Source organism: Coregonus lavaretus, assembly GCF_964263955.1.
Source record: "Coregonus lavaretus genome assembly, chromosome: 29".
Classification (NCBI taxonomy): domain Eukaryota; kingdom Metazoa; phylum Chordata; class Actinopteri; order Salmoniformes; family Salmonidae; genus Coregonus; species Coregonus lavaretus.
The window spans coordinates 29,986,827-30,010,644 of NC_140016.1; the positions used below are offsets into that span (position 1 = coordinate 29,986,827).

Here is a 23,818-nt window from a genome sequence, read left to right on the forward strand (position 1 = left end):
TTATTGGCAAGATAATAGCTGCCTGTGTACACTCTGATTAGGCTGCTCTCCGGCGATCTGCCAACTCCTGTCTTGGGAAACATCACTCTTTGATTGCAGGAGTTCAGATAAGTTCAGCTTATTGCAAACATATGCAGGTGCAAACTGATGGAGCAATGCATAATGATACTCCAGCAACATTATTTATTCTTTCCACACCCTACTACCCTGCTAATAGGACATAACTCTAACTAATGTCGTGAATTTAGGAGACATCCAGGAGCAGAATAGAAACAGCAACGTATAATGCCTTATGAAGCAAGTGTTATAATGCCCTGTATGAAATGATCCACAGGGGTGTAACGACTTGGGAATCCATGCAGGAGTTCCTTATTCAGGTTTGGCCCTCAAGGCAGAGTTACGTGTGGAAGGTGGAATGAGACTATACCACTTATGATGGCATTATCTGCATGTGCTCGTTAAGTGACCACACTCTGCCTATGTGACCAAACCTGAATATGGAACTCCTGCATGAACTCGTGAAGTCATTACATCCCTATGGAGCATTTCATACAAGGCAGTATAACACTGGCATTATAAGTTGCAAACCTTGCAAATATACGGAACTCCTGCATGGATTCTGATGTCTTTACACTCCTGTGGAGCATTTCATTCAGGGTATTATAACATACACAGAGTATTACGGCCAGGCTTTATAATACCTTATGAAGCAAAGTGTTATAAATTACTGGCAATAATGCTCTGTGGATGTTGCAATGTATGTTTATGTGTTATTAGCACCTGTTATGCATAGCTTATAAGGAATTAGGAATGTGCTCTAATGCAGTATGAAGAGTGTATTAATATGAAGTGTTACCAAATGATGATACACTATTAGAAGGAAAGGACCTGGATTCATGTGAATACTTATTTTTGCTGTACATTTCCTAATAGGCTGTAGTAAGCATGTGACTGACGACATAGGCCTTACAGTGACGATCTACTGTACTTGCTGAAGCGGCTCCGCTGGCTTTAGGACCTTGAATCCAACTCCTTCGTGGAGAGGGCGTATGCCGGCTCGAGATGGAAGGCATATAGCCGGACGTTCGCATTGAGTTTGGATTTTCTGGCAGTGGCAAGAGCGATGCGAGACAAGGGGTGTAGCTGAGATAGAGAGATAAAGTGGAATTCAGTTAAATATAATACCTCGTCAGAATATAATTTTGTCCCCGTTTACAGGAACGCGCACAGTGAACATGTCGGTGTTGGCTCTGCAAGAGTACGAATTTGAGAGACAGTTCAACGAGGAAGAAGCCATACGATGGATGCAAGAAAACTGGTAGGCTATATGAAATATCATATTGATGTTGGGATGATAGTTGGTGTATATGTGGCTTAATGTCCTCATCATCTTATAAATAGAAACAGGAATTTAATTAATGAGAATAATAAAGCCTATTTTTCTGGATGCTGCTAACGTCAAGCTTGCAAATAGCTTATGGTCTGCTTATAGGCTATCCTATAATAAAAGCTGTTATGAAGTTAGAGGATCATCCGCACACAGTAGTTTACCATATTCACAGCATTGTTAATATGCACAAAAGCCTGCTGTGCAATAGTTACAATGAATCAAGGAAGGGTCCCTTGGTGTCAGTGAACCGACTGAACATAGCATCATATTGTTACATCTCGCTACAATTGCATTGCCTTGCCTTCTGATGTAACGTTCAGTGATTTGTCAGTGAAGAGAAGTAGTATGTTTATTTTAGGCATCAGATTCCAGGTATTCAAGGTGATGCGGGGCTACTATTATATGTTTCGTCAATGACGAGAGAGTTTCATCCTCTTACGTTCACCGCTGCGCAATAGCCCGTGTGACAACTGGTAGGTTATGAATGAAAGAGACCCGACATTGGTAGGCAGAGTGCTGACAGAGGTAGACCGTTCGCTTATTACTATTTTAAATAGCCTACTGTCTGTCGCGCTCCAAAAACAGATTACATCAACATTACGCACAATACCGGCTTGGAGTCGGTAGGCAAGTTTCTCTGGCCAAACGGTCAGAATAACTAAACAAACGTGTTCATTCATTGACACAGAGCGATAAGTATATTATGCTAACCATTACAACCACATTCCTAAAGAAAAGGTGACCAAATTATAGGCAAACATTATAAATAATAATGGAACTGCCAAGATAGGCTATATGTTCATGTTCTGGACAAACCTTTAACACAGGCATATGTTGACCAAAGATGTTTTAAGATCTTATCTCTTATCTTATAAGCAGGTTATGCTCAATCTGCAATCACACCACCCTCTTAATACTGGTAAGTGACTAGGAAATAAATCACCATTATGCTTATTGATCATTTTTTATAGGCATCAGTGTCAAATTCGTCTCCAGTTTACCAGTGTTGTAGCCTATAGGAGGTTACCACTCTAAACTCAGCTCCACGAGCCGAATAAACTCAGCTCCACGATTTATGATTGAGTTGAGCGGCAACTAGTGTTGGCGGACTGGACCATTTTATCAAAAACTTTTCAGCACCCAAAGAATAGCCCGCAATTACACAGAACAATGTTGTGTGTGAATAGCCCGCAATTACACAGAACAATGTTGTGTGTAATTGTGGGCTGTTCTTTGGGTGCTGAAATCAGTCGTTTTGGACAAAAACGTAATTTAATGTAACGTGAGAGCTCCAGTTCGTCCATACTAGTTGCTGTTCAACTCCATCGTAAATCGTGGAGTTGAGTTTAATTGGCTAGCATTGGTTATAAACTGACTTTCCAAGTATTTATACCTGTTGAAAAACCTTCAATGGACAGGGAGAAATCAAAGTTATAACGTAGCAGCAGCAACAACAGCAACCTACACTAATGCCACATGCTAGTTTATGGGTAGGCTACAAAACTAGAAAGTAGCTAAAATAAGTGTGATAATTTGTTATAGTATAAACATTGATGTTGCAACTAAACACTTAATTTAAAGTAGAAATGTTCCTGTGTGAGTCCAAATGTGACCCTTTTCAGAATCAAGCTGTGGAAACGTTGTGCAGGAGCTGGTACTACCAACTGACCAATAGAAATTATCTTATGATGTCTGCTGACAGAGTGCTAGCCAATCACATTGCAGCTGATTTGTGCCGACTCTTCTGGGCAGCATTTGCAGCAGGGATATCAGCTCTGGGAAGACCATATTGCATGGTTCTGAGAGGAAATAATAATTCATGAGTGGTTAGTCATATTCACCCAAAAGCAAATAAAATAGAAACAGGCCTACAATAGGTGTATGAACATGTAACAAGGTTTGAGACAGATTTTATAGAGTAGGAAAAGTAGTTGTAAATAGGTGCAGCCCTTCAACATAAACTCCTTGAGAGGAAAATAAGCATTGAATGTTAACCAACCTGTTTCTTTCTCCGCTGTACAGATACAATAACAATGCTTTGCTTCATGTGTGATAGATTTTTTGGCACATTTGAACTGCCTTCAATCTTTGGGGCCCTATTCAATCAAACCAAATACCTTAATGACACATTCTGATCCATGTTCTCATCAAAACAACACTTTCAAACTCTGTGGCACTGTAATTGAAACGTGTTCTCACTTTGCGGGAAAAAACCCTTCTCTCTCATCAAATTTCTTGAATGGCCTACGGTATGTTGAGGCCTACTAACACCAATTGGAAAGAGAGGAAATGTTTAATGGTAGGCTGCTGTAGTAGCTGTCTATTGACTACTGTGTGATGGATTGGTTGCAGGGATGGACTCTGTAGCTGCCACTACTAATATAGACTACCTGAGTCCAGCGAGAACAAAACCCTTGGGGAAAGTGAGGACAGATGATAAGCTCTTTTGGGAACAACTGCGAACAATCAAGCTTATGCAAACCTTGCCTCGTTGTTGTAACAAGGGTTGTTCTTTGCTGCCTCTCAGCTATTGGGGTGCTCAATTATCCAAACGAGAGAAGTGTAATGGTTGACTCAGCATTTCTGGAAATGGCGTCTGGCCAGTCCAGGCTTGAATCACTGCTAAGGCTTCAGGGCCAGTGTGCCTAACTTGAAAATCAGCATATAGCTACCCTCACATGATGGCTAATTAAGCTACCCTCCCTTGCCATTAGCTCCTGCAAGTATCCTCAGCCTCAGGACAAATGTTTTTGGTTGAGACTCAGTAAACTGATAAAATATCCTTCCGTTACAATCTCACATATAGCATTTTGGCTACAGGTATAGCTTATACTATGACATTCTAAGTTGGTTTGCATAACTGTTTCTCAGGAATGTAAAGACATTGCATGGATTAAGAAACCTTTTCTCTTGCAGTGAGCCAATTAAGTGGCACTGTGACATTTTGATGATGACATTAAACAGATTCTTTCACAAGAGATCACCGTTCAATTGCAGAAGGATAAGTGTACCGTAATTTTCGGACTATAAGCCGCGCCTTTTTTCCCATTTTTCGACCCTGCGGCTAATCTATGGATTTTTACAGCTAACGGCCACTAGAAAACCTCCTAAATCTATGGATTTTACAGGTTACAGTCCACCAACTTTAACTCTATGGGCTCTATGACCGGTCCGCGCTCCCCACCTTTAAGTGGCGGGCTCCAGCAGGAAAAGCTGGAGGCCGGAAAAGAGTGAGACAGGTAGCGCGCAAAAGTAAAAGTGGAACCGAGAGTGGTACGAGAGACAGAACGAGAGACAGAACGAGAGCAAGACAGACAGACATTACGAGAGCGAGACAGTTTGTCTCTTTCCCGACAATCCCCTCTGTGCACGAACCCTTACATATGGTAATTAAACATTAAAACACCTGCGGCTTATAGTCCAGTGCGGCTTATATATGTACACATCATTCAATATCATTCAATTTAGCTGCTGCGGCTTATACTCCGGTGCGCCTTATAGTGCGGAAAATACGGTAATTGTAAACATGAGTGTTTGGCTCTGTGCCAGCAAGTGTCCAAAAAACAACCTTACAGATCAGCCCACAGCTGGCTATCTGCCTGCGATTAACAGCAAGGCTGGTCTCAACGTCCAGCACACTGTAGCTGCCTTCCACTGAAATACACATATATTCAAAATACCTGCTGAGTCATTCTCACTAAATTCCCCACAGACGTCCCAATTGCTCAGCGTCAGTGATGGTTGCTTAGGTTGTGTAGTGTATTCAGTCGTTGAAACCCTCAATGGGCTTCCAAGCAATTGGATACCATCCTCTTGGGTGACTGCATGTCATTATAGAATCAGTTGTTTTGTGCAATTCTGAAGGAAGTGCTGTAGACCCCAACAAAGCATGATGGGATATCATGTTAGCTTATTGCGTGGACATACAGTATCTATTGTGCTCTTTGGTAAAATATTGGATGGTTCTGTCAGAGCATTATGATGATAAATTAGTTGCTCTGATTAAAAGTTAGTTGAGGTTTAAATGTGCAAGACAAATGGTATTGTCTGTATACTGTACCATTGAGTACCTCCTGAACAGCTAATCATGGCTACCTGGACTATTTGCACTGCCCCCCCACCCCATCCTTTTTACGCTGCTGCTACTCTGTTAAGTATTTATGCATAGTCACTTTAACTCTACCCACATGTACATATTACCTCAACTACCTCAACTAGCCGGTGCCCCCGCACATTGACTATGCAACGGTACCCCCCTGTATATATAGCCTCCCTACTGTCACTTTATTTTACTGTATATATAGCCTCCCTACTGTCACTTTATTTTACTTCTGCTCTTTTTTTCTCAACACTTTTTTGTTGTTGTTTTATTCTTACTTTTTTGTTTAAAATAAATGCACTGTTGGTTAAGGGCTGTAAGTAAGCATTTCACTGTAATGTCTGCACCTGTTGTATTCGGCACATGTGACCAATAAAATTTGATTTGATTTGATTTGATTTGAGGATGTGCCCATTAATGAAAACAGACTTGTAGGTCTTAGGAAGATTACTGTTCCTCCTGCAGTCTCATGTTACTCATGTTACTGATCCAGTCCAACTTGTCTGCTTGTTAAATATTTGTCCAGCTGCCAAGAACAATTGCAGCCTTTTGTCATGGATTCCTAGAGCTCTAATCACTGTGTGGAAGATGCACTCTCACTGGGTTAATTAGAAATGTATCCCTACCTCCTAGGAACTCCTATATATTTGAAAGGATTGGATACTGTAGTGGGCTCCCGAGTGGCGCAGCGGTCTAAGGCACTGCATCTCAGTGCTTGAGGTGTCACTACAAACCCCCTGGTTCGATTCCAGGCTGTATCACAACCGGCCGTGATTGGGAGTCCCATAGGCCGGCGCACTATTGTCCCAGCATCGTCCGGGTTTGGCCGGTGTAGGCCGTCATTGTAAATAAGAATTTGTTCTTAACTGCCTTGCTTAGTTAAATAAAGGATAAATAAAATAAACTATAGCTGTAAGCAATATGCATCAACTTGCCTTCTGATAGGCTGGATGGAATTTGCATCATATTTCCTATCTGTCCAATTGTTTCAGATCTACAGGAGTTCCTACAGGGAACAGGCTATGTTTCCATTTGGAATTCAGCCGAAGTCTTTGGTCCTCAGTTACCCAGTATAATCTTGCCATCACATTCCAATTTCCTAAGGAACCTCCCAGCTAGCACATTTAGTTCCTTGGAAGTTGTGGGAATGTATGTTTTTGTTTTCATATTGATTGTGTGAGCAAAGCCATACGTTTACTGACCGGTAAAACCTAATGTTTTTTAAACGTTCTGAGAACAGATGTGAAAATGTTGCCTTTTCTGGGAACGTTAATTTTTAGGTTGCAGAGAGGTTCTGAGAACATTTTACTCTGGTTCCCTGAAAGTTTTCCTGGGAGGTTTTATTAACGCTCAGAGATCGGAAATTCTAGGTTATTTTAAGGTTATTAAATAACAGTCTGAGAACATTCTCAATTTAAAAAAAAAGGTGTTGTTATGGTTATTATTGACACTGTAAGAACTACATTTAAAGGTTATTTGGCGGTTATGTTTCAATAACACTTTTAATATCACTGCTAGCTAATTTGGGGTTAACTTTTCTGAACTCCAAGCACAGATACAGTAGGACAACATGGACATTAATTTGCTTTGGCATTAGTAATGAAAACAAAACGTATGATTTTCTGTTCTCTATCCCGGGAATTAGTCCACTGCAACACCAGGATGGAACTAGCATGCCATGTTTTTTTTTTTACGCATACAAAGCTGTTCATTTTAGTCTATTCAAACAGACACTATTTCAAAGGAAACAAGCACTCATTAAGGTAATGGATGGTCTGACATTCTCCTGTAGAATTCTCTGATACAGAGCAGAATTCATGGATCCTTCTATTAAGGCAAGTCGTCCAGGTCCTGAGGCAGCAAAGCATCCCCAAACCATCACACCACCACCACCATGCTTGACCTTTGGTATGATGTTCTTACTGTGGAATGCAGAGTTTGGTTTTCGCCAGGCATTACTGGAACCATGTCGTCCAAAAGGTTATACTTTTGAATCATCTGTCCATAGAACATTCTTCCAAGAGTCTTGATGATCATCCAGGTGCTTTTTGACAAACTTGAGTCAACTTTTTGGACGAGATGGGTCCCATTATGCCTGGCGAAAACCAAACACTGCATTCCACAGTAAGAACATCATACCAAAGGTCAAGCATGGTGATGGTGGTGTGATGGTTTGGGGATGCTTTGCTGCCTCAGGACCTGGACGACTTGCCTTAATAGAAGGAACCATGAATTCTGCTCTGTATCAGAGAATTCTACAGGAGAATGTCAGACCATCCGTCTATGAGCTGAAGCTGAAGCGCAGCTGGGTCATGCAGCAAGACAATGATCCAAAACACACAATCAAGTCTACATGAAAATTGCTAAAAAGCAACGAATTGGAAGTTTTGGAATGGCCTAGTCAAAGTCCAGACCAAATCCCAATTGAGATGTTGTGGCAGGACTTGAAACGAGCAGTTCATGCTTGAAAACTCACACGTCACTGAGTTAAAGCAGTTCTGCATGGAAGAGTGGGCCAAAATTCCTCCACAGCGACTTGAGAGACTGATCAACAACTACAGGAAGCATTTGGTTGGAGTCATTGCAGCTAAAGGTGGCACAACCAGTTATTGAGTGTAAGGGGGCAATTACTTTTTCACACAGGGGAATTGGGTGTTGCATAACTTTGTTTATGAAATAAATGAAATAAATATGTAATTGTTGTGTTATTTGTTCACTTACGTTCCCTTTATCTAATATTATGTTTTGGTTGAAGATCTGATAACATTCAGTGTCACAAATATGCAAAAGTAGAGAAAATTAGAAAGGGGGCAAATACTTGTTCATAGCACTGTAGTTCTCAGAACGTTATGTGCTAGCTTGGCTTCCTCTCCCCTCAGTAGCTAATACTACATCATCACTGATTGTGACTCTCTGACAAAGGTTAGAATTTTCCTTTCGCAAAGGTTAGGCCAGCTAGCTGGTCCCCAATGAGTTATGGTATCGACTCCTGGGAGTAATGTTTTGCATGCTGCTTTTCCCAGAAGGACATGCTGCGAAGATGGTGATTTCTGCTGACTGCATCGACCCAGAGCCCACCCCTGGCTTGATGTTGAGTCACCCAGGAGCTCATCTGAATTGGGGAGACAGAGATGGAGATATGGGATGACTCCCTGTGAACGTTTCTCAAGAGAAAAACCCTCTCTCAAACTTTACTCTGCCATCTTGTCACAGTGTCAGCTGAGAGTCAAGATGCAAACAGAGGAAAGAGCAGTCATTCCATCGTAAAGTCAATTTCACCAAACAGCTTTTGCAGAGGCATAGCTATTTTCAACCCAACAGTGTATCACATTAAATGTGTTTTTGCATTTGTGCAAGTGGCCATGAGTTTAAATGGACATCTAATTTGCACCGTTTACCATGCATCCTTCTATTCCCTAATGATCTACACTTGGCAAAATGGCAATAGGTCTAATTCAAACCTTTGCAGAGCTTTCATTCACTTCCTACTATACAGTGAGGGAAAAAAGTATTTGATCCCCTGCTGATTTTGTACGTTTGCCCACTGACAAAAAAATAATCAGTCTATCATTTTAATGGTAGGTTTATTTGAACAGTGAGAGACAGAATAACAACAACAAAAATCCAGAAAAAAGCATGTCAAAAATGTTATAAATTGATTTGCATTTTAATTTTCGTAAAGTCCCATGTAATACAACTGTCGCAGGCTCGCTTCCTCTCAGTTTCCACTAGCTTCCATAGCCACAAATTCAAAATTGGTTACAAAAATATGCTTTTTGGTCTTAATTTAAGGTTAAGCTTAAGGTTAGTAGTGTGGTTAAGGTTAGGTTTAAAATCAGATTTTAAAAAGATAAATTGTAGAAATAGGCAGGGTTTATGACTTTGTGGCTGTGTTAATTAGTGAAGACCCTCTCCCACCTCGATTTAGAGCAATGCCTCATAGTCGTGTGATTTGCTCAGAATACGAATTGATTAGCATGTCACTCAGTAAATCCACACCCGCTAAGTTCCAAACAGTCCCACACTGTTACCAGGCTCTATGCGCCAGAAATTTGAGCCTGGGGACGAGGTTCGGTTTTGTTCGATGCAAGAAACTGTATGTTCTGTTCCAAGCCTACAGTCCTACAACACTGAATTACACTCAGGATGGTTCTTACCGGACTGTCTAATCTGTAATATCCAGGACTTATTTATAGCTTGGCCTTATGTAGCAGTTTGTTACGGAACCGAAAGTTTGGCGTACCACCTCGGGGGGCTGTCTTGACACCACTACTGATTCCTCTGCTACTGTGCAACCTACAAACAACCAAAGCAAGCCAGGGGACAAGGCTATTCGCCCTAAACTGAGTCACTTTACTGTGAGGGCAGCTCCAAGACTGAACACACACACACACACACACTCATCCTCACACTACAAAGTCAGTGTTACGTAAGGGGAGAAATCTCCCGCTCCAGCTAATAGAGATCCAAGTTACACAGCAGGTTAGCTACCAGCTTTGACCAACACAGCTAGGGGGAGGGGAAGGGCCACTTATTGTGAACTGCTTGGAAGGTGTGTGCAGATCTAGCCAGCAACATTGAAAGACTCCTTTGTATTACATAAATTGAGCCAAATAGTTCCTGCCATTGTCCAGTATCATGCTCAGGTGTGATTTATGCCTTCAGTTAAGATTTGTTTAGAGATCTGTTTTTACTTTCCCTAATCTCGCACTCTGAAATAGGCCTGTTATACTGTTTAAATATTTGCAGAGCAAGACACTTATTGCAATGATTTTTCAAACAAGCCCCAAACCAGTGGACATATTCTTCCACAAGTAAATGCACAGAGCTGCAGTATGTGGTTGTCATTATGAGCCAGTATTGTGAGATCCTACATTATGATTAAAACCAGGTTCAGTCACTAGTTCTAATTTGACCTCCATATTAAAAGTCATCAACGTTTTATTAATATAGATATAGTTCAAGCCACTAGCTAGCTCTGTTTGACAGGATGACCTGATGCATGATGCAGACATACGAGGAAATGCGATCCCCGCCACTGCTTTGCTCGCTCTATCAGAAAGCATTAGATCAGCCCCTAATGTTTTCTTAGCTCCAGCAGCGGCTCTGATACACAGACTCGACTACCGCCCAGCAAGTCTCACCCAGCGATAAGGGAATGCATGGGAGTTGGCTGGCTCTCCATGGATGCTGACGATGACTGGCAAAAAGAGGAGCTCTGTTGGATAGCTCTCAGGGATGTGAGAGGTACAATATATTAATGAAGAAAAATGGCTACCACTCCATTTAAAGCATAGAAACATTTTCTTTTTTCTTACATTAAAATGGACTAGTATTCACAAACAAAACGAATGGTTTTGTTTGAAGCCTCAATGTGCGACCTTTGCTGTATATGACATTTACTATTTTCACAGTGAATATTAGTTTTGAATCAGTGTTACGCTGTGCAATACACAGCCAAATAAGCTAAGGTTAATTGTACAGCTATTTGGAACAAATCTCAGCTGGAAGAATACAGAAAGGTGTGAGAAATCAATGTTGATTCCACTACTCTACTTGCAACTGACTTTGTCACTTTCCATTATGCTGCATCGGTTCAATTGCACCATTCATTCCCCTTGTACATTCCAACTGTGCACAGACGTCAGTTCAACGTCTAGTTTTGATTTCCATTTGGTTGAGTTGTCAACTAACGTGAATTCAATGTGAAATCAACAAAACATTTCATAATGTCATTGGATTTAGGTTAAAAGTTGGGTGAAAAAGACAAAATTCCCTTACGTTGATGAGTAAAAAAAAATCGGATCAGTTTTTAACATTGATTCAACGTCATTACGTTACATTTTTGTTGTTGAAATTATGTGGAAACAACGTTGATTCAACCAGTTTTTGCCCAGTGGGTTGTGCTATCGCTATTAGTCAGGAACAGCATTCATGGTGTAAAGTTTCCTGTAAGTTGGGGTTTCCAAATAGCATTGCATTTACATTTAAGCAGACACTTTTATCCATAGTGACTTACAATCAGTGCATTCAGCTGGGGTTTTTGAGTCCAAACTGAGTTTTTGTCTAAATATATCCTGTCTCAGGTCGCTTTGTGGTTCAATATTGTCAGAAAGGAGTAGAGAACAAATAAATCAATCATAAAGAAATTAGTCCAGTGCCAAGGAAGACACATCTTTTGAAATTGTTTGAAGTGCATAAATCTTGTTTCAGGTGAAGATAAATCTCTTGGATTAGTACACCTTCTCTGATATTGTCATTCAGAGATGATTGCATATCCCTGACTATAACCCTGACAGAGCTGCTCTGTTAGAAGTTGCTTAGAGGCACAGATCTAGGATCAGCTTATGCTCCTCCAATCATAACCTACCTTAACCATGATGAAAATGCTAAACTGACCATTGATCAGCATCTAGAGGCATCTTCAATGTATTCTGACCGAGGTATAAAGAGGCAGCAAGAGACACATTCAGCCCTAATGGAAGCTCCAACATGAATGCTCTTGCCACATGCAGCTACTACGAGGTGTGGAGGCATGATGTGAATTCACACTGACATCTGAAATGAATTTCCATTCCTGGAGGCATAGCTTGGCCACAGCTGACCTGATCAAGCAAGGAGAGAGACAGCCCTCGAACGCATTTGTCGACTTTGACCATGCCTCAGGTTTCTTCCGACCTTTGTGTTTTTTTCCCAATAGCAATACCTCCTCTCATGTTATTGGACCTCATTCAGACCATACTCTGTAGGGCTTTTCACACTACTGAGACAAACTGAGCTGAACCAAACCAAGCTGGACTGAGCTGACCTGGTTATCTGGTTTCTGGGAACTGTGCTGAAAAGGACAATGTGAAAAGGAAATAACCAAACTAGCACAGTTTGGTTTGGGTTTGGTGCGATTGTGTGAAAAGGGTATTTGGTCCTCTACTTCCTAGTATCCACATCTCTGAAGATTCGTACTGTTCTGAGGAATCACACTGAAGGCCATTTATCATTGACCTTTAACCTTTTTTAGTCTGAAGACAGTGTGTGAGGAATGTGGTGATTGTTGCTCATCTAGAATTCGCTCTGCCTCGCTAAGTAGGGTGCTTACTGTGAGTCTCTCCATTCTTCACCCTTGTTTATTTGCATCGAAACAATGATGTCATTCTGCCCTCCGAATCGTGCTATCATTGTGTGAAACCAGATTCTTTGGACTTTGACTGCACTGCTTTGTCCTTTGTTCAATCAGTTATCAAGCCTGTAAGCAAACACAGATGGATGTTTCAATTTTTGCATTTTGCATAACAGTAATGTCCTTGCAGGATATTGTTTGGTGTAAGATTGGTCAGAAGTGTTACAGTAATTCTGTCAGTATGACATTATTCACATGGTCAACACAGGCTAGTTAGTGAGTGTCCATATAGGAAGTTAGGATCTATTACGTTTCTATAACGTTCGATTTATTTTGTTTGCAGAGCCTTTTTTAGGTCAGGATTTTTTTTTTTTTTATGTTTGAACCGTTCTTTTGGTTCTGGAATACTTGTGTTATAAGGATGGGCAGAGCAAAGAAGGTGGTGCGAGTGGGTCTTTTAGGTCATATCTCTCCTGCAATTAATTGACAACTCCAAAAACAACTCCAATCTGGCCGGGAGGATGGCAGCTAGGCCGAGAGGCGAACTCAAGCATAATGACAAGACACATTTTCTTCCTCAATCTAGCTTTGATTGTCATTACATGTTAATTAGCTTTCTCCTTTTTTCTCTCTTCAACCATTTTTCAGAGGGAAAAATACATTATTGTAGACCCATCTAGTCAGCTGAAAAGAGCAAGAAATAGTGCTGTTGCCACCATATGAAGTTGAGTGTGCAGAATGTAGAAGGGGAGTTCTCGCCATTTACATTTTGCTTGGTCTAGGGTTTTGGTAATAACATATGGGATCCCAAAGTCTGGGTTCCTCTTGGTTTATAGTTAACATCATTTTGTTATTTAATGTAATGTATTGCATTAGTAAAGAAGTGACGTAGCTCTAGTCTAGATCAACTACTGTCCATCAACATGACATGACCAAAGGTCCCAAAAAGGGCATCATAGAATTGTTGTTATAAGACAGAAGGATGTCCACTCCAGAGGGGTGTGTCACAATGCTGAATCACTAAATGAAATTGATAAACCAAGTCATTATTTTAAGCAATCCAACCTTGTAATTGACCCAAGACAAAAACATCTGCTATTATACCCAAAACTCAAACCTTAGGCCGACTAGCATGTCTAACTCCCAGAATGCAACATTTGCGCTCACTCTGCATCATCATCGACCCAAACGTTATTGATTAGACCGCATGTCTCGTTCTGAGTCCACTGGGACCAAACAAAATCAGCTTGCTTTGAAATGTTGCTTTATTTTGATCCACCCTGGTCTTCCGTGAGGCCACCTGTGCTTCATGATAATGCTGAGCACTTCCGTATGTAGCCTATTAGATCTGAAATGTCCAAGTGGTGTTTCAGCTGTTGTTCAGTGCTCCATGTGGAATTAAAGGAGTAGTCCACTCCAAAATCAAAGTTTGTCACATGCTTTTGTGCCACCCCAAAAGTGGTCATATTTTACGCCCTCTGTTCTTACACTACTTGACAGTCCACCACATGTAGTAGTGAGTGCCGATTGCGTAATGTTCACAAAACTCCACCCTCCCTTTACAGGAAGAAGTCATTCCTCTTCTCAGCCCTCTACGCTGCTTTCATACTAGGTGGCCGCCATGTGATGAAACGAAGGGAGAAGTTTGAGCTGAGGAAACCGCTGGTGCTATGGTCCCTCACTCTCGCAGTGTTCAGGTAAGAGGCAGCAGACTTTTACAACACTGGTCCAGTTGTTATGGGCTTTGGGGTTTTGCTCGATTTCAATTTCGAGGTTGGTTCTGTTTGGGTGTGGCTTGCCCTGATTTGAATTGTCCTCGTTGGTCAGGATGTGTTGCACCTGTCGCCTCATTAGTCAGTCGTTAGTTTCACCTGTGCTTGCAGAGTGGCTGGCCGAGTGCTCCAGTTGGCGTGAGAGATGTTGGAAGAACGACACCACCGTTTAGCTCTTCCTCTTTAAGTTGTGAAATAAAGCCTTTTATCTTTTGTCTCTCCCGTTTGGTTTGCTCCACGTTTATTTGCATCCCCTTACCTAAGTTGGTGTGGGTTTCCTTTTCCTTTAGTTTGTCTGATATCAGGCGAATTTAGTGGACGTCCATGGCGAGTGTTTCTTAAGACCCTACTTGAGTTGGCTTGGCGAGCACCAAGTCAGTAAACACCCCCGTGGATGCCTTTCAGAACCCATTTTAAACCCCCACCTGTTTCTTTCTGGTTGTCAGTGGCCCATTTGTTAGTTCCCTATTTCTGTTGAGTCAATGCACATGCTGTAAGCATGTTGTATAGCATTAAATAGCTATATATAACTATCAGGTCAATTATAAAGGTACATTCCGGATCGTTTTGAGTGAAGAACTCACTGAATAGAAGTCATCATGCTGCCAGTTTTCACGTGTGTGCATTGGCAGTAGTTGTGTAAACAACAATGCTGTACAAACTTTGCTGTGGCAGGAGTGACTGTATTCCAGGGTCCTTGGGCTTGACTTACTGTATTCTACTAACTGTTTTCTCTGTCTGTCTCTCTCTTGTCCAGTATATTTGGTGCTGTCCGCACTGGGAGCTACATGACATACATTCTGATGACTAAAGGGCTCAAGCAGTCAGTGTGTGATCAGAGCTTCTACAACGGGCCGGTCAGCAAGTTCTGGGCCTACGCCTTTGTGCTCAGTAAGGCACCAGAATTGGGTAAGATGACCTCCTCCTCCTCCTCCTCCTCCTCCTCCTACTACTACTACTACTACTACTACTACTACTACTGCTACTACTTCTACTACTACTACTACTACTACTACTACTACTACTACCTTTATCTGTTTTACATGTGAATGCCTTTTTGTGTCCATTGTGGTTAGAAGGTTTATCACACTTTGTGGTATTGGATATATGAAAATATGTTCATAATATACATATTTTTTTGGGGGGGGTACATCAAACATACACATACATACATACACATACATATCCTTTAAAAATATATATATTCCCCTTTATTACTTTCCAACCCCGCCACCCTTGGAGTAAACTAGTGAACAACAATGCTTAGTCCTCTACTTCCAGCTTAAATTATGTGGTGGCTGAAATTACCCACCCGAGGAGCGGCACACGGATCTGTAGGCATGAAGATGCTGCCATGTCAGACATTTCACACACAGTAGCACAAGAAACAAATTACGTCTTCGATTATCTTTTCTGTCCTCAATGACCTCAGCGACAGGCGTGCCCTCTCACCCCATCGGGTGCAAGTTTGGATGACCTTTCGCTCGTCCCCAAAGTCTGTGTCTGGGAATACACTTTCTTCCTGTGTAGCCCTTTTGTATTTGCCCAGTCCTGCGGTCACTGGGGCTCCACACCCTGTCAGCTCCGAGTACGAGCCCAGAGCAGGAGCCCCCTCTCAGGGGCACAGGGAGGGGGATAGAAGCCCCTACCCCTAACCTGGCTCTGGCTCTGGCTCTTTGGTTGGGTGGAGCCAAACCTGCTGGCCCGTGACCAACACATTGAGGCCTGCAAATGGAACATTGCAGCCACTTAGCCGCAGCACTGCTCGCTGTCACAGAGGCATATGGGAGGCAGAGAGAGAGAGAGAGAGAGACACACACACTGATGCTGTACAAACACACGCTCTCTCACAGACACACACACACACACACACACACACACACACACACACACACACACACACACACACACAGACAGACAGACAGGGGCACGGAGCTAACTCTGAACCCTCTGGTAGTTTTCCACTTTCAAGCAGTGGGTTCACCAATTAGTCAGGTATGGTGGGCTCCGTTTCACAGAGCAAAGCTGATTTTTCTTTCGCCAAACCTTTAAAAAGATACACCTTGGAGACTGCTCTGCTCGCAGACATTGTTATTATATATTGACGTGAAAGGACACCTACAGCATAAAGATTCTGAGTGAACCCACAGTGCATTTCATCTGTGATTAAATTCGGACCTAGATGTATTAAACATGAGCAGGGATGCAGAATCCACTTATAAAGCCAAGTTGTAGAGCACTGTAAAGATTTATTTGGATCCTCACTTTGTCTTATCGCTTACAACATTGATTTGCCAAGAACAGGGTATTAGTAGATAACACTGAAATAGCACTCAATGCAAGTAATAAGTGTTACCTGAAATGTATGACTTGCTATGTGAATGTCTGAACTTTTGTTCTTTTCAATTTGTAACTTTGAAATGTCAATTTCCTCCCCCTTTTCTAACGCTTTCTTTCTCTCAATGTCTCTGTCTCTCTCTTTTCATTTACTTTCTCTGTCCTTCCATCTGTCTTTCCATCTCTCTCTCTCGCCACACCCACCATGCAGGTGACACCCTGTTCATCGTGCTGCGGAAGCAGAAGCTCATCTTCCTCCACTGGTACCATCACATGACTGTTCTGCTGTACTCCTGGTATTCTTACAAGGACATGGTGGCTGGCGGCGGCTGGTTCATGACCATGAACTACCTGGTCCACGCCGTCATGTACTCTTACTACGCCCTGAGGGCGGCCGGCTTCAAGGTCTCAAGGAAATTCGCCATGTTCATCACGCTCACGCAGATCACCCAGATGCTGGTGGGCTGCGTGGTGAACTACCTGGTGTACTCGTGGATGCAGCAGGGTCAGGAGTGCCCGTCACACGTGCAGAACATTGTGTGGTCCTCGCTCATGTACCTCAGCTACTTTGTGCTCTTCTGTCAGTTCTTCCACGAGGCCTACATTGACAAGACCAAGAAGGCAGCCGCAGCTAAAGCAGAAGCTGCCGCCGCAGCCACCAGGAAGACCCAATAGATGCATTTGGGAGGAAAAGAAAGAAAGAAAGAAAGAAAGAAAGAAAGAAAGAAAGAAAGAAAGAAAGAAAGAAAGAAAGAAAGAAAGAAAGAAAGAAAGAAAGAAAGAAAGAAAAGGATGGACAAGAGACGCAGGAACCAATGACAGAGGAGATGGGGAGAATTATCTAGGAATGGATGGAGGGATGGAGAGATGTATGGGTGATGGATGGATGGATGGATGGGTGGAGGAATGAAAGAGGGAGGGTAGGCTGGGGGTGTGTGGAACACGCAGGAACAAAAGGCGGGCTGATGTCTGTTTGTGCTTTAGCATACTACTAACGTGCAGATGTCAAATCATTCGCTTTGATGGAGGTGCCATCTCTAAAGAGCTGCACTGTGGAAGGAAGCACTACCTACCAAGGCAACGAACAGTCAGTGTGTCCTTCACCTGATGTTTCTTTGGCTCCCACTTGATTCTCCATATTTATGGCAAAAATATAAAATAATATCGAAGGGACAGTTACATTTATACCAGATAAAGGAAGTACATCTACTTGAAAGATGTTACTTGATAAATAGGAAGTGTATTGGTACTTATGAAGAATGAGGTGGCTTCAATTTACGATTGAAACCATCTACGTGTTTTTTGTCAATGTCTTTTCTTCATCATTCTTTGTTTTTCTGTTTTGCTATGTCAAATTGTTTTAGACACTGGGAGTGTGTGAGAGGTAGACTTTTGTATGACGGCTAACGTATGTTCGGTGGATGACTTGTACCGATGGAGCGAACGACACTGTAACTTCTGTATCCATCGTTGCAACACAATATCTTCTCAGGTCTTAGGTTTCTCTCTATTTTAGCCTAAAATATGCATATAATCTTGATAAAGATATTGATAAAGAACAGATATGGGCTTAAAGATGCCAAAAGACATCAAAGGGGAAGGCTGCTTAATTAGATACAAACATCTGATCTGAAGGCCCATTGGAGAAAATAAGTAATGTGACCACAATGTATGTGTGTGGCATGATGGGAAACGGAGTCTGAACGTGATCCGTTCAACTGCATATACTGACCTCACAAAGTCACCGACCACATTGGAAAGTGAGACACCATACATTTCCAAAGACTTTAACGAAAGAAAGGGTCTCGGAAAAAGGCCTCGAGACCGTTGGACTTCGAAGTGAGTTGAATTTAAAACATATTTTTGTTGAAGAAAAAAACATGCAATTGTCAAAATTCACTGTTATAACTTTAAGTAACCTGTATATTTTAATGGTGTCTTTCATGCTATTGTTCGTTCGCACTGTATCAATGTAAAGCCTTGTTGCTGAAGTGGATATTAATGTATGAACCAAGAGTGCAAACAAAGTATTATTCTGCCTACGGTGTCATGTCGGCTTATTTTATTCTCAGCAACGACTGTCTTGGCATTAGTCATTAGTGGTTTAGTTGTATGTCAGTGAAGGGAAAGAGTACACATCAAGGGGAAATCATGCCACAGCCCTAAGCAGCTTGTATTACCACAGCCCTAAGCAGCTTGCACATGTGTGTGAGAGTGTGTGAGAACGAGACCTTTTGCACCTCATCTATTTCTGTATATTGTTCTTTTTCTTAACCAAGAGCTAAACTGGTTAAGTTGCATACCTGGAGCATGATCTGACCAAAAGATAGCAGAGATTCACCTGCTAGTTTGGGCTGAGAAACCAAAGCCACAACAACATCATAATAGGTTATGTCTCTAGTGTCTTTTGGGTACTGAAAACAGCTTCAAACACAGCTACACTACATAGAGAACATAAATTGAAACATGCCTCATAGGTACAACGCAAATTAGGTCGTTTAAAGTTCAGACTGAACTAAATGACCTGAGGTTGGGGACATTTTGTAAACCACTTGCAGAAGTAACTGCATCTCACAAATGACAATGAAAATAATTCAAAACATTAATTATTCTAACATATTGGTAAAAAGTACAACTATAACTATCTCCTACATGAGAACATTTAATTGCTCATTACAACTAAAGAGAATGAACACCCTTGCAATCGATGGCAACAAGCATATCTGTCTGTACAGGTGTCACAAACCTAACAATCAGGTACTGTATACAATAGGTGCCATAACATTGTCAACTTTGTCAGAGCACATGAGTATCTTATAGTCTAGGTGGGTGATAAGCGATCATGCAATACTTATGGCTACTATCATCATAGAGATTACTCTATGGCTATCTTCTTGAAGGTGCTTCAAAAAAGATAAACAGATTATTGTCAGATAAACTCTAAATCCTTTCTATTCCACCGTATTTTCGTTATCATAAACACTCCATTTTAGAGAGTTGGTCAAAGTTGAAATTAGGGTGTGTGTATTTGTGTCTGATTGCGTGTGTGTGTGTGTTTGTGTGTGTTTGTATGCTTACAGTGCCAAGGAATTCATTTCTGGCACTGCTACAGTATCATACAGTACAGCCTTTTCACATATAGACCAACTATGCGTAAGCCTACTTCACATTGGCTTCATTTTATTGGGGAGAAGGATCAAGTAAGGTGAGGAATATGAAGCCATACAAATTCAATGAAGTCAGTGGATGTTCAATCTATGTTCAGCCTGAGTCTTTTAAATGTATACATACGCTGGTCTAACAAATGGTTAAACGTTGCACCAATGCATGTTCCCCACAATGTCAAATGATTCAAGCTCATACGCATCATGAAGATGATTTAAACTAAGCAAAATGCAATCTGTCCGCAATATGCATATTGCACCATTATGAACGCAAATGAATTGATACTGGATGACAAAAAGATTGCATTTGGCTTATTACCTGCAAAGGAGATAGAGTAGAGCATCTTACACAGCTGTAAATATACTAAGTAGAATTGAATAGAAATGTCACCACTGACACTTGGGTTTTATATTCTAAAATATATTCGTCCAATTATGACAATGCTGAATGATGTTATTTATACCTTACCTTTTAAACATCTTCACTTCTTACCTTGAACTTTCATAATACCCAAAAGCAGGAAGGAGACACAAAGACAAACAGACACATCACCAATAACATCACCTATTCGACAATATAAATGGTGACGGTTCACATTACTGTTTCTCATAAAGGGATAGCAATGGTGTACCAAGAACCAATTTTAGCCCTTTCACAATACCCTCATTAAATATTCACAATGAAGCTCCGAAGCTAATTAACTAGTGGAGATAACCAAGTGGCCTGATAACACCGACTCTTAATTACCAAGTAATGCAACAGGGCTTCATATTTGCATTGGTATAACACCTCCCCGAATATATGCTTATGGTGGCTCCCGCTTTGCATAATCAAAGGAAGACTCACCATGAATTTGCATCCACAAACGTGTGCCTCTGCTTAAACATCTCTCTGAGATGAATCAATCTGTTTTAAGACCATCCAAGCATATAATGGGAAATGCATATTCAAAGGGGGAGATGCTGGCTTGTAGCTGTCGCTCACGGCACCCACCATATGTAGAGAGAAGCCTACAATATGTGGGGTGTTTGCATATTTACTACTGGGTCTCTTACCCCTTAGGGTTCAAATGAACTATTTCCTTCAACATGGCAGTAATATATGTACCAACATAGTACTGAAATATGTAGGACTATCTACAAATATACAAGATGTGAAGACTATGAATTAAATAAAATGGAATTTATGTGAAATAGTGAGTACTTGTCTAACATGTTACCATCCTACTGGCACTACATAAGGCTAGCGATCTACACCATTGGGTACAATAGTATTTGAATTCCAGTTAAGTTAGGAAATCTAAAAGAGAAGATTTAGGCTAAAAGACCAGCATGGGAGACAGAAAGAAGTGGCAGTTGACAAAGGTATGAACTGAGTTACAATTAATTCACCATTTGATCTGAGATACAGTAGAAATGGACTGATAATTACTGTGAGCAACAGGGAAGACTGAGAGCTTCAATGTGGCCTCCCACAGTTTACTATAGAATACTACAGTACTTACAATAGAATCCTATAGTAAACTGTAGTATACTGTAGAATACTATACTACACACTGTAGTATCCCTTGATAATGTGTAGTACTTACTATAGAATGTTGTAGTATACTGTAAGAACAACACTATTATACGCACAAAAAAAACACTGTCGAAATTACTACAGTAATGTCCGCAAAAACACTACAGTCCGCAAAAGCACTACACTTTTTTAACAATAGTAAATGCTATAGTATTCATTTGCATATACCCTGCCCATTCCCCTCCCCCGTATCACAATTTGTGCCACCCATAAGTGAGAAGCCTACATGCCAAGTATAGACCATATTGTGTTCTGTACAGGTTATTAAAAAGAGTAGAAGCTCTGAGCTATTTGTTAAGACCCCAGGCATGATTCATTAAAGGACATGGAAAATGTGCTCTTTTAGTATTTTTCCGGTAGGTTTCCTGAAGTAGAAAGCCTCAACTTCTATGTCAAAGACAATAAAGCAGAAACACTATAGTAAATACTACAGTAATGTCTGCAAAAATCCTCACAGTAAATACTAAAGGATACTACAAACCACAAAAACACTACATTAATTACTACAGTATATGCCACAGTTTTATTTTAATACAGGATTTATACTATAATTAACTGTAAATACTACAGTATACTACAGTAAATACTATTTATACCATCATACACTATAGTATGTTTTCATGTGAACTAGGCCAGGGGTCCAGAAATCCAAGCATTGAGGCTGTGCTGATGGTTTTCTTTCCTCCCTTGAAGAGGAAATATATTGATTGATGCCACTGTAGTTTTAGAGTTCTTTATAAGGTATATGGGTGAATTTCTGTGTGGACAAAAACTGGATGGAGACAGATTACTCTTATGCAGATTTTTGAATGCCACATTTACAGCCAAGCATCAGCTCTTCAAGAGGTAACAACATCTGGCCAATCAGTATTAACCCCTTACACTTGTGGAAATTGGCCTATATGGATAGGGCCAAATAGAAATGTTTCTAACAAGAATAACTATAGCAAAACATATGCATGACCATGGTAGCGATCGAAAGAGAACAGTTTGGAGATTATTGGGAAATTATCAGACCAAAGGTGAGGACAACAGTTCACCTGACACAAGACTGAATCCAAACATTACACAGTTGATTGTATGTGCATTCTACATTTACTGTACTTGTCACAGCATTTGTTGATAACGAAATCTGAAAATACTCTGGATACATTCAGTAACATAATAATAATAATAATCATCATCATTTAAATTTGGGAGTAGTTGCAAGAAAAAACGATTTAAAAAGGGCTTGAGTGAGGTCTAACTGGTGTCTTCAAGTGGCCACACATCTCTCCAAACTGTGCATAGTTCAAGTATTTTCAATGCACATTTATGACTCAAGGACAGAGCCTTTTTTGAGGTCTCCTAGCTTTGCCATTGAGGAACTGAGGCAGGCACACTTGTAGTTTTTGTTTGAAACACAGCCCTGCATCACCACTATCACACAATTACTGTTGTTTTTGCAGTCCAAAACATTTCCATTATAAATCGCAATCTGGGTCAGATGGGCATAACTTGAAAATGTATTCTATTGCAACATGGCTAGCTAAGTTATAAAATACGATCTTACAGTGTTAGGCTTTCAAAAGGCACTTCAGACAAATATTGTAATTTTGGTGCGCATAGAATGGAGTCAGGAGTGCATTCAAGTGTGTGTTCCCTGTCTAATTTTATTCACTATACCACAAACATACTGTAGGCTCATTCTGTTCAGGACAACCCAGGGTTTAAATGCATGTCATCCTTGTAACTGTGGATCAAAAATAGCCCTTGAAACTGTAAATTGTGTATGTTTGGACAGGTGTGTGGTTTGCTTGGATGATTTGCGATATTTATTATAATCCTCAACAGCTCATCTTTCAGAAGACATCGACTCCTTGGGGATTTACAGCATTGCGGATTTACAGCATTTCCCTCTCTCAGACAACAACAAATGTGTAAAAGTAGCCAATTAGCGGGAGGGATGGGGGCATCTTCTAGTCCCGAGCAGTGTTCATGTTCATTACTGATATCAGTCAAAACCCATACAGCGCTGTGAAGCAGAGAACCTGACCTCTGATGTCATGTATAGCATGTTATTCTACACCCACTGTGTTCCAATTTACGCGCTTATCAATTACAAAATCTGCTATTTTCAACCCATATACGGGATGACAGGGGCTGTGAGTGGAAAGGCCTACGCAAATTAGCCAGTAGGTAAATAATCAATTAGCATCAATATTTCAAAAACCTGATTCCACAGATTTTAGAAATACATGAATGAGTCTTAGAAAATGAATAGCTCTCATAAAGTAATCCTACACCACTGATTGGCCAGAGATTCTACCTACTTGATGGTCCCAATCTGAATCCTTGATCTGAATCCCCCAGGTAAGAATGAA

The 23,818-nt window shown here is 41.0% G+C and overlaps 1 protein-coding gene across 1 annotated transcript; it reads left to right on the forward strand.

Moving 5' to 3' along the window:
- The first annotated feature begins 1,073 nt into the window (after positions 1-1,073).
- LOC311104794 (very long chain fatty acid elongase 6-like) lies at positions 1,074-18,747 on the forward strand. The gene is made up of 4 exons (XM_084146712.1): positions 1,074-1,318; positions 14,169-14,300; positions 15,133-15,284; positions 16,924-18,747. Exons 1-4 carry the CDS (start codon positions 1,236-1,238, stop codon positions 17,385-17,387), a joined length of 831 nt encoding a protein of 276 aa, XP_084002838.1. The 5' UTR covers positions 1,074-1,235; the 3' UTR covers positions 17,388-18,747.
- Positions 18,748-23,818: the final 5,071 nt, after the last annotated feature.

What these genes read in the sequence shown, in the direction of transcription:
- LOC311104794 (XM_084146712.1), top strand. Translation starts at nt 1,236, where the DNA reads ATGTCGGTGTTGGCTCTGCAAGAGTACGAATTTGAGAGACAGTTCAAC. An exon ending in CGATGGATGCAAGAAAACTG is followed by an intron (nt 1,319 to 14,168) that starts GTAGGCTATATG and finishes CTCCCTTTACAG; the next exon opens with GAAGAAGTCATTCCTCTTCT. An exon ending in CTCACTCTCGCAGTGTTCAG is followed by an intron (nt 14,301 to 15,132) that starts GTAAGAGGCAGC and finishes TCTCTTGTCCAG; the next exon opens with TATATTTGGTGCTGTCCGCA.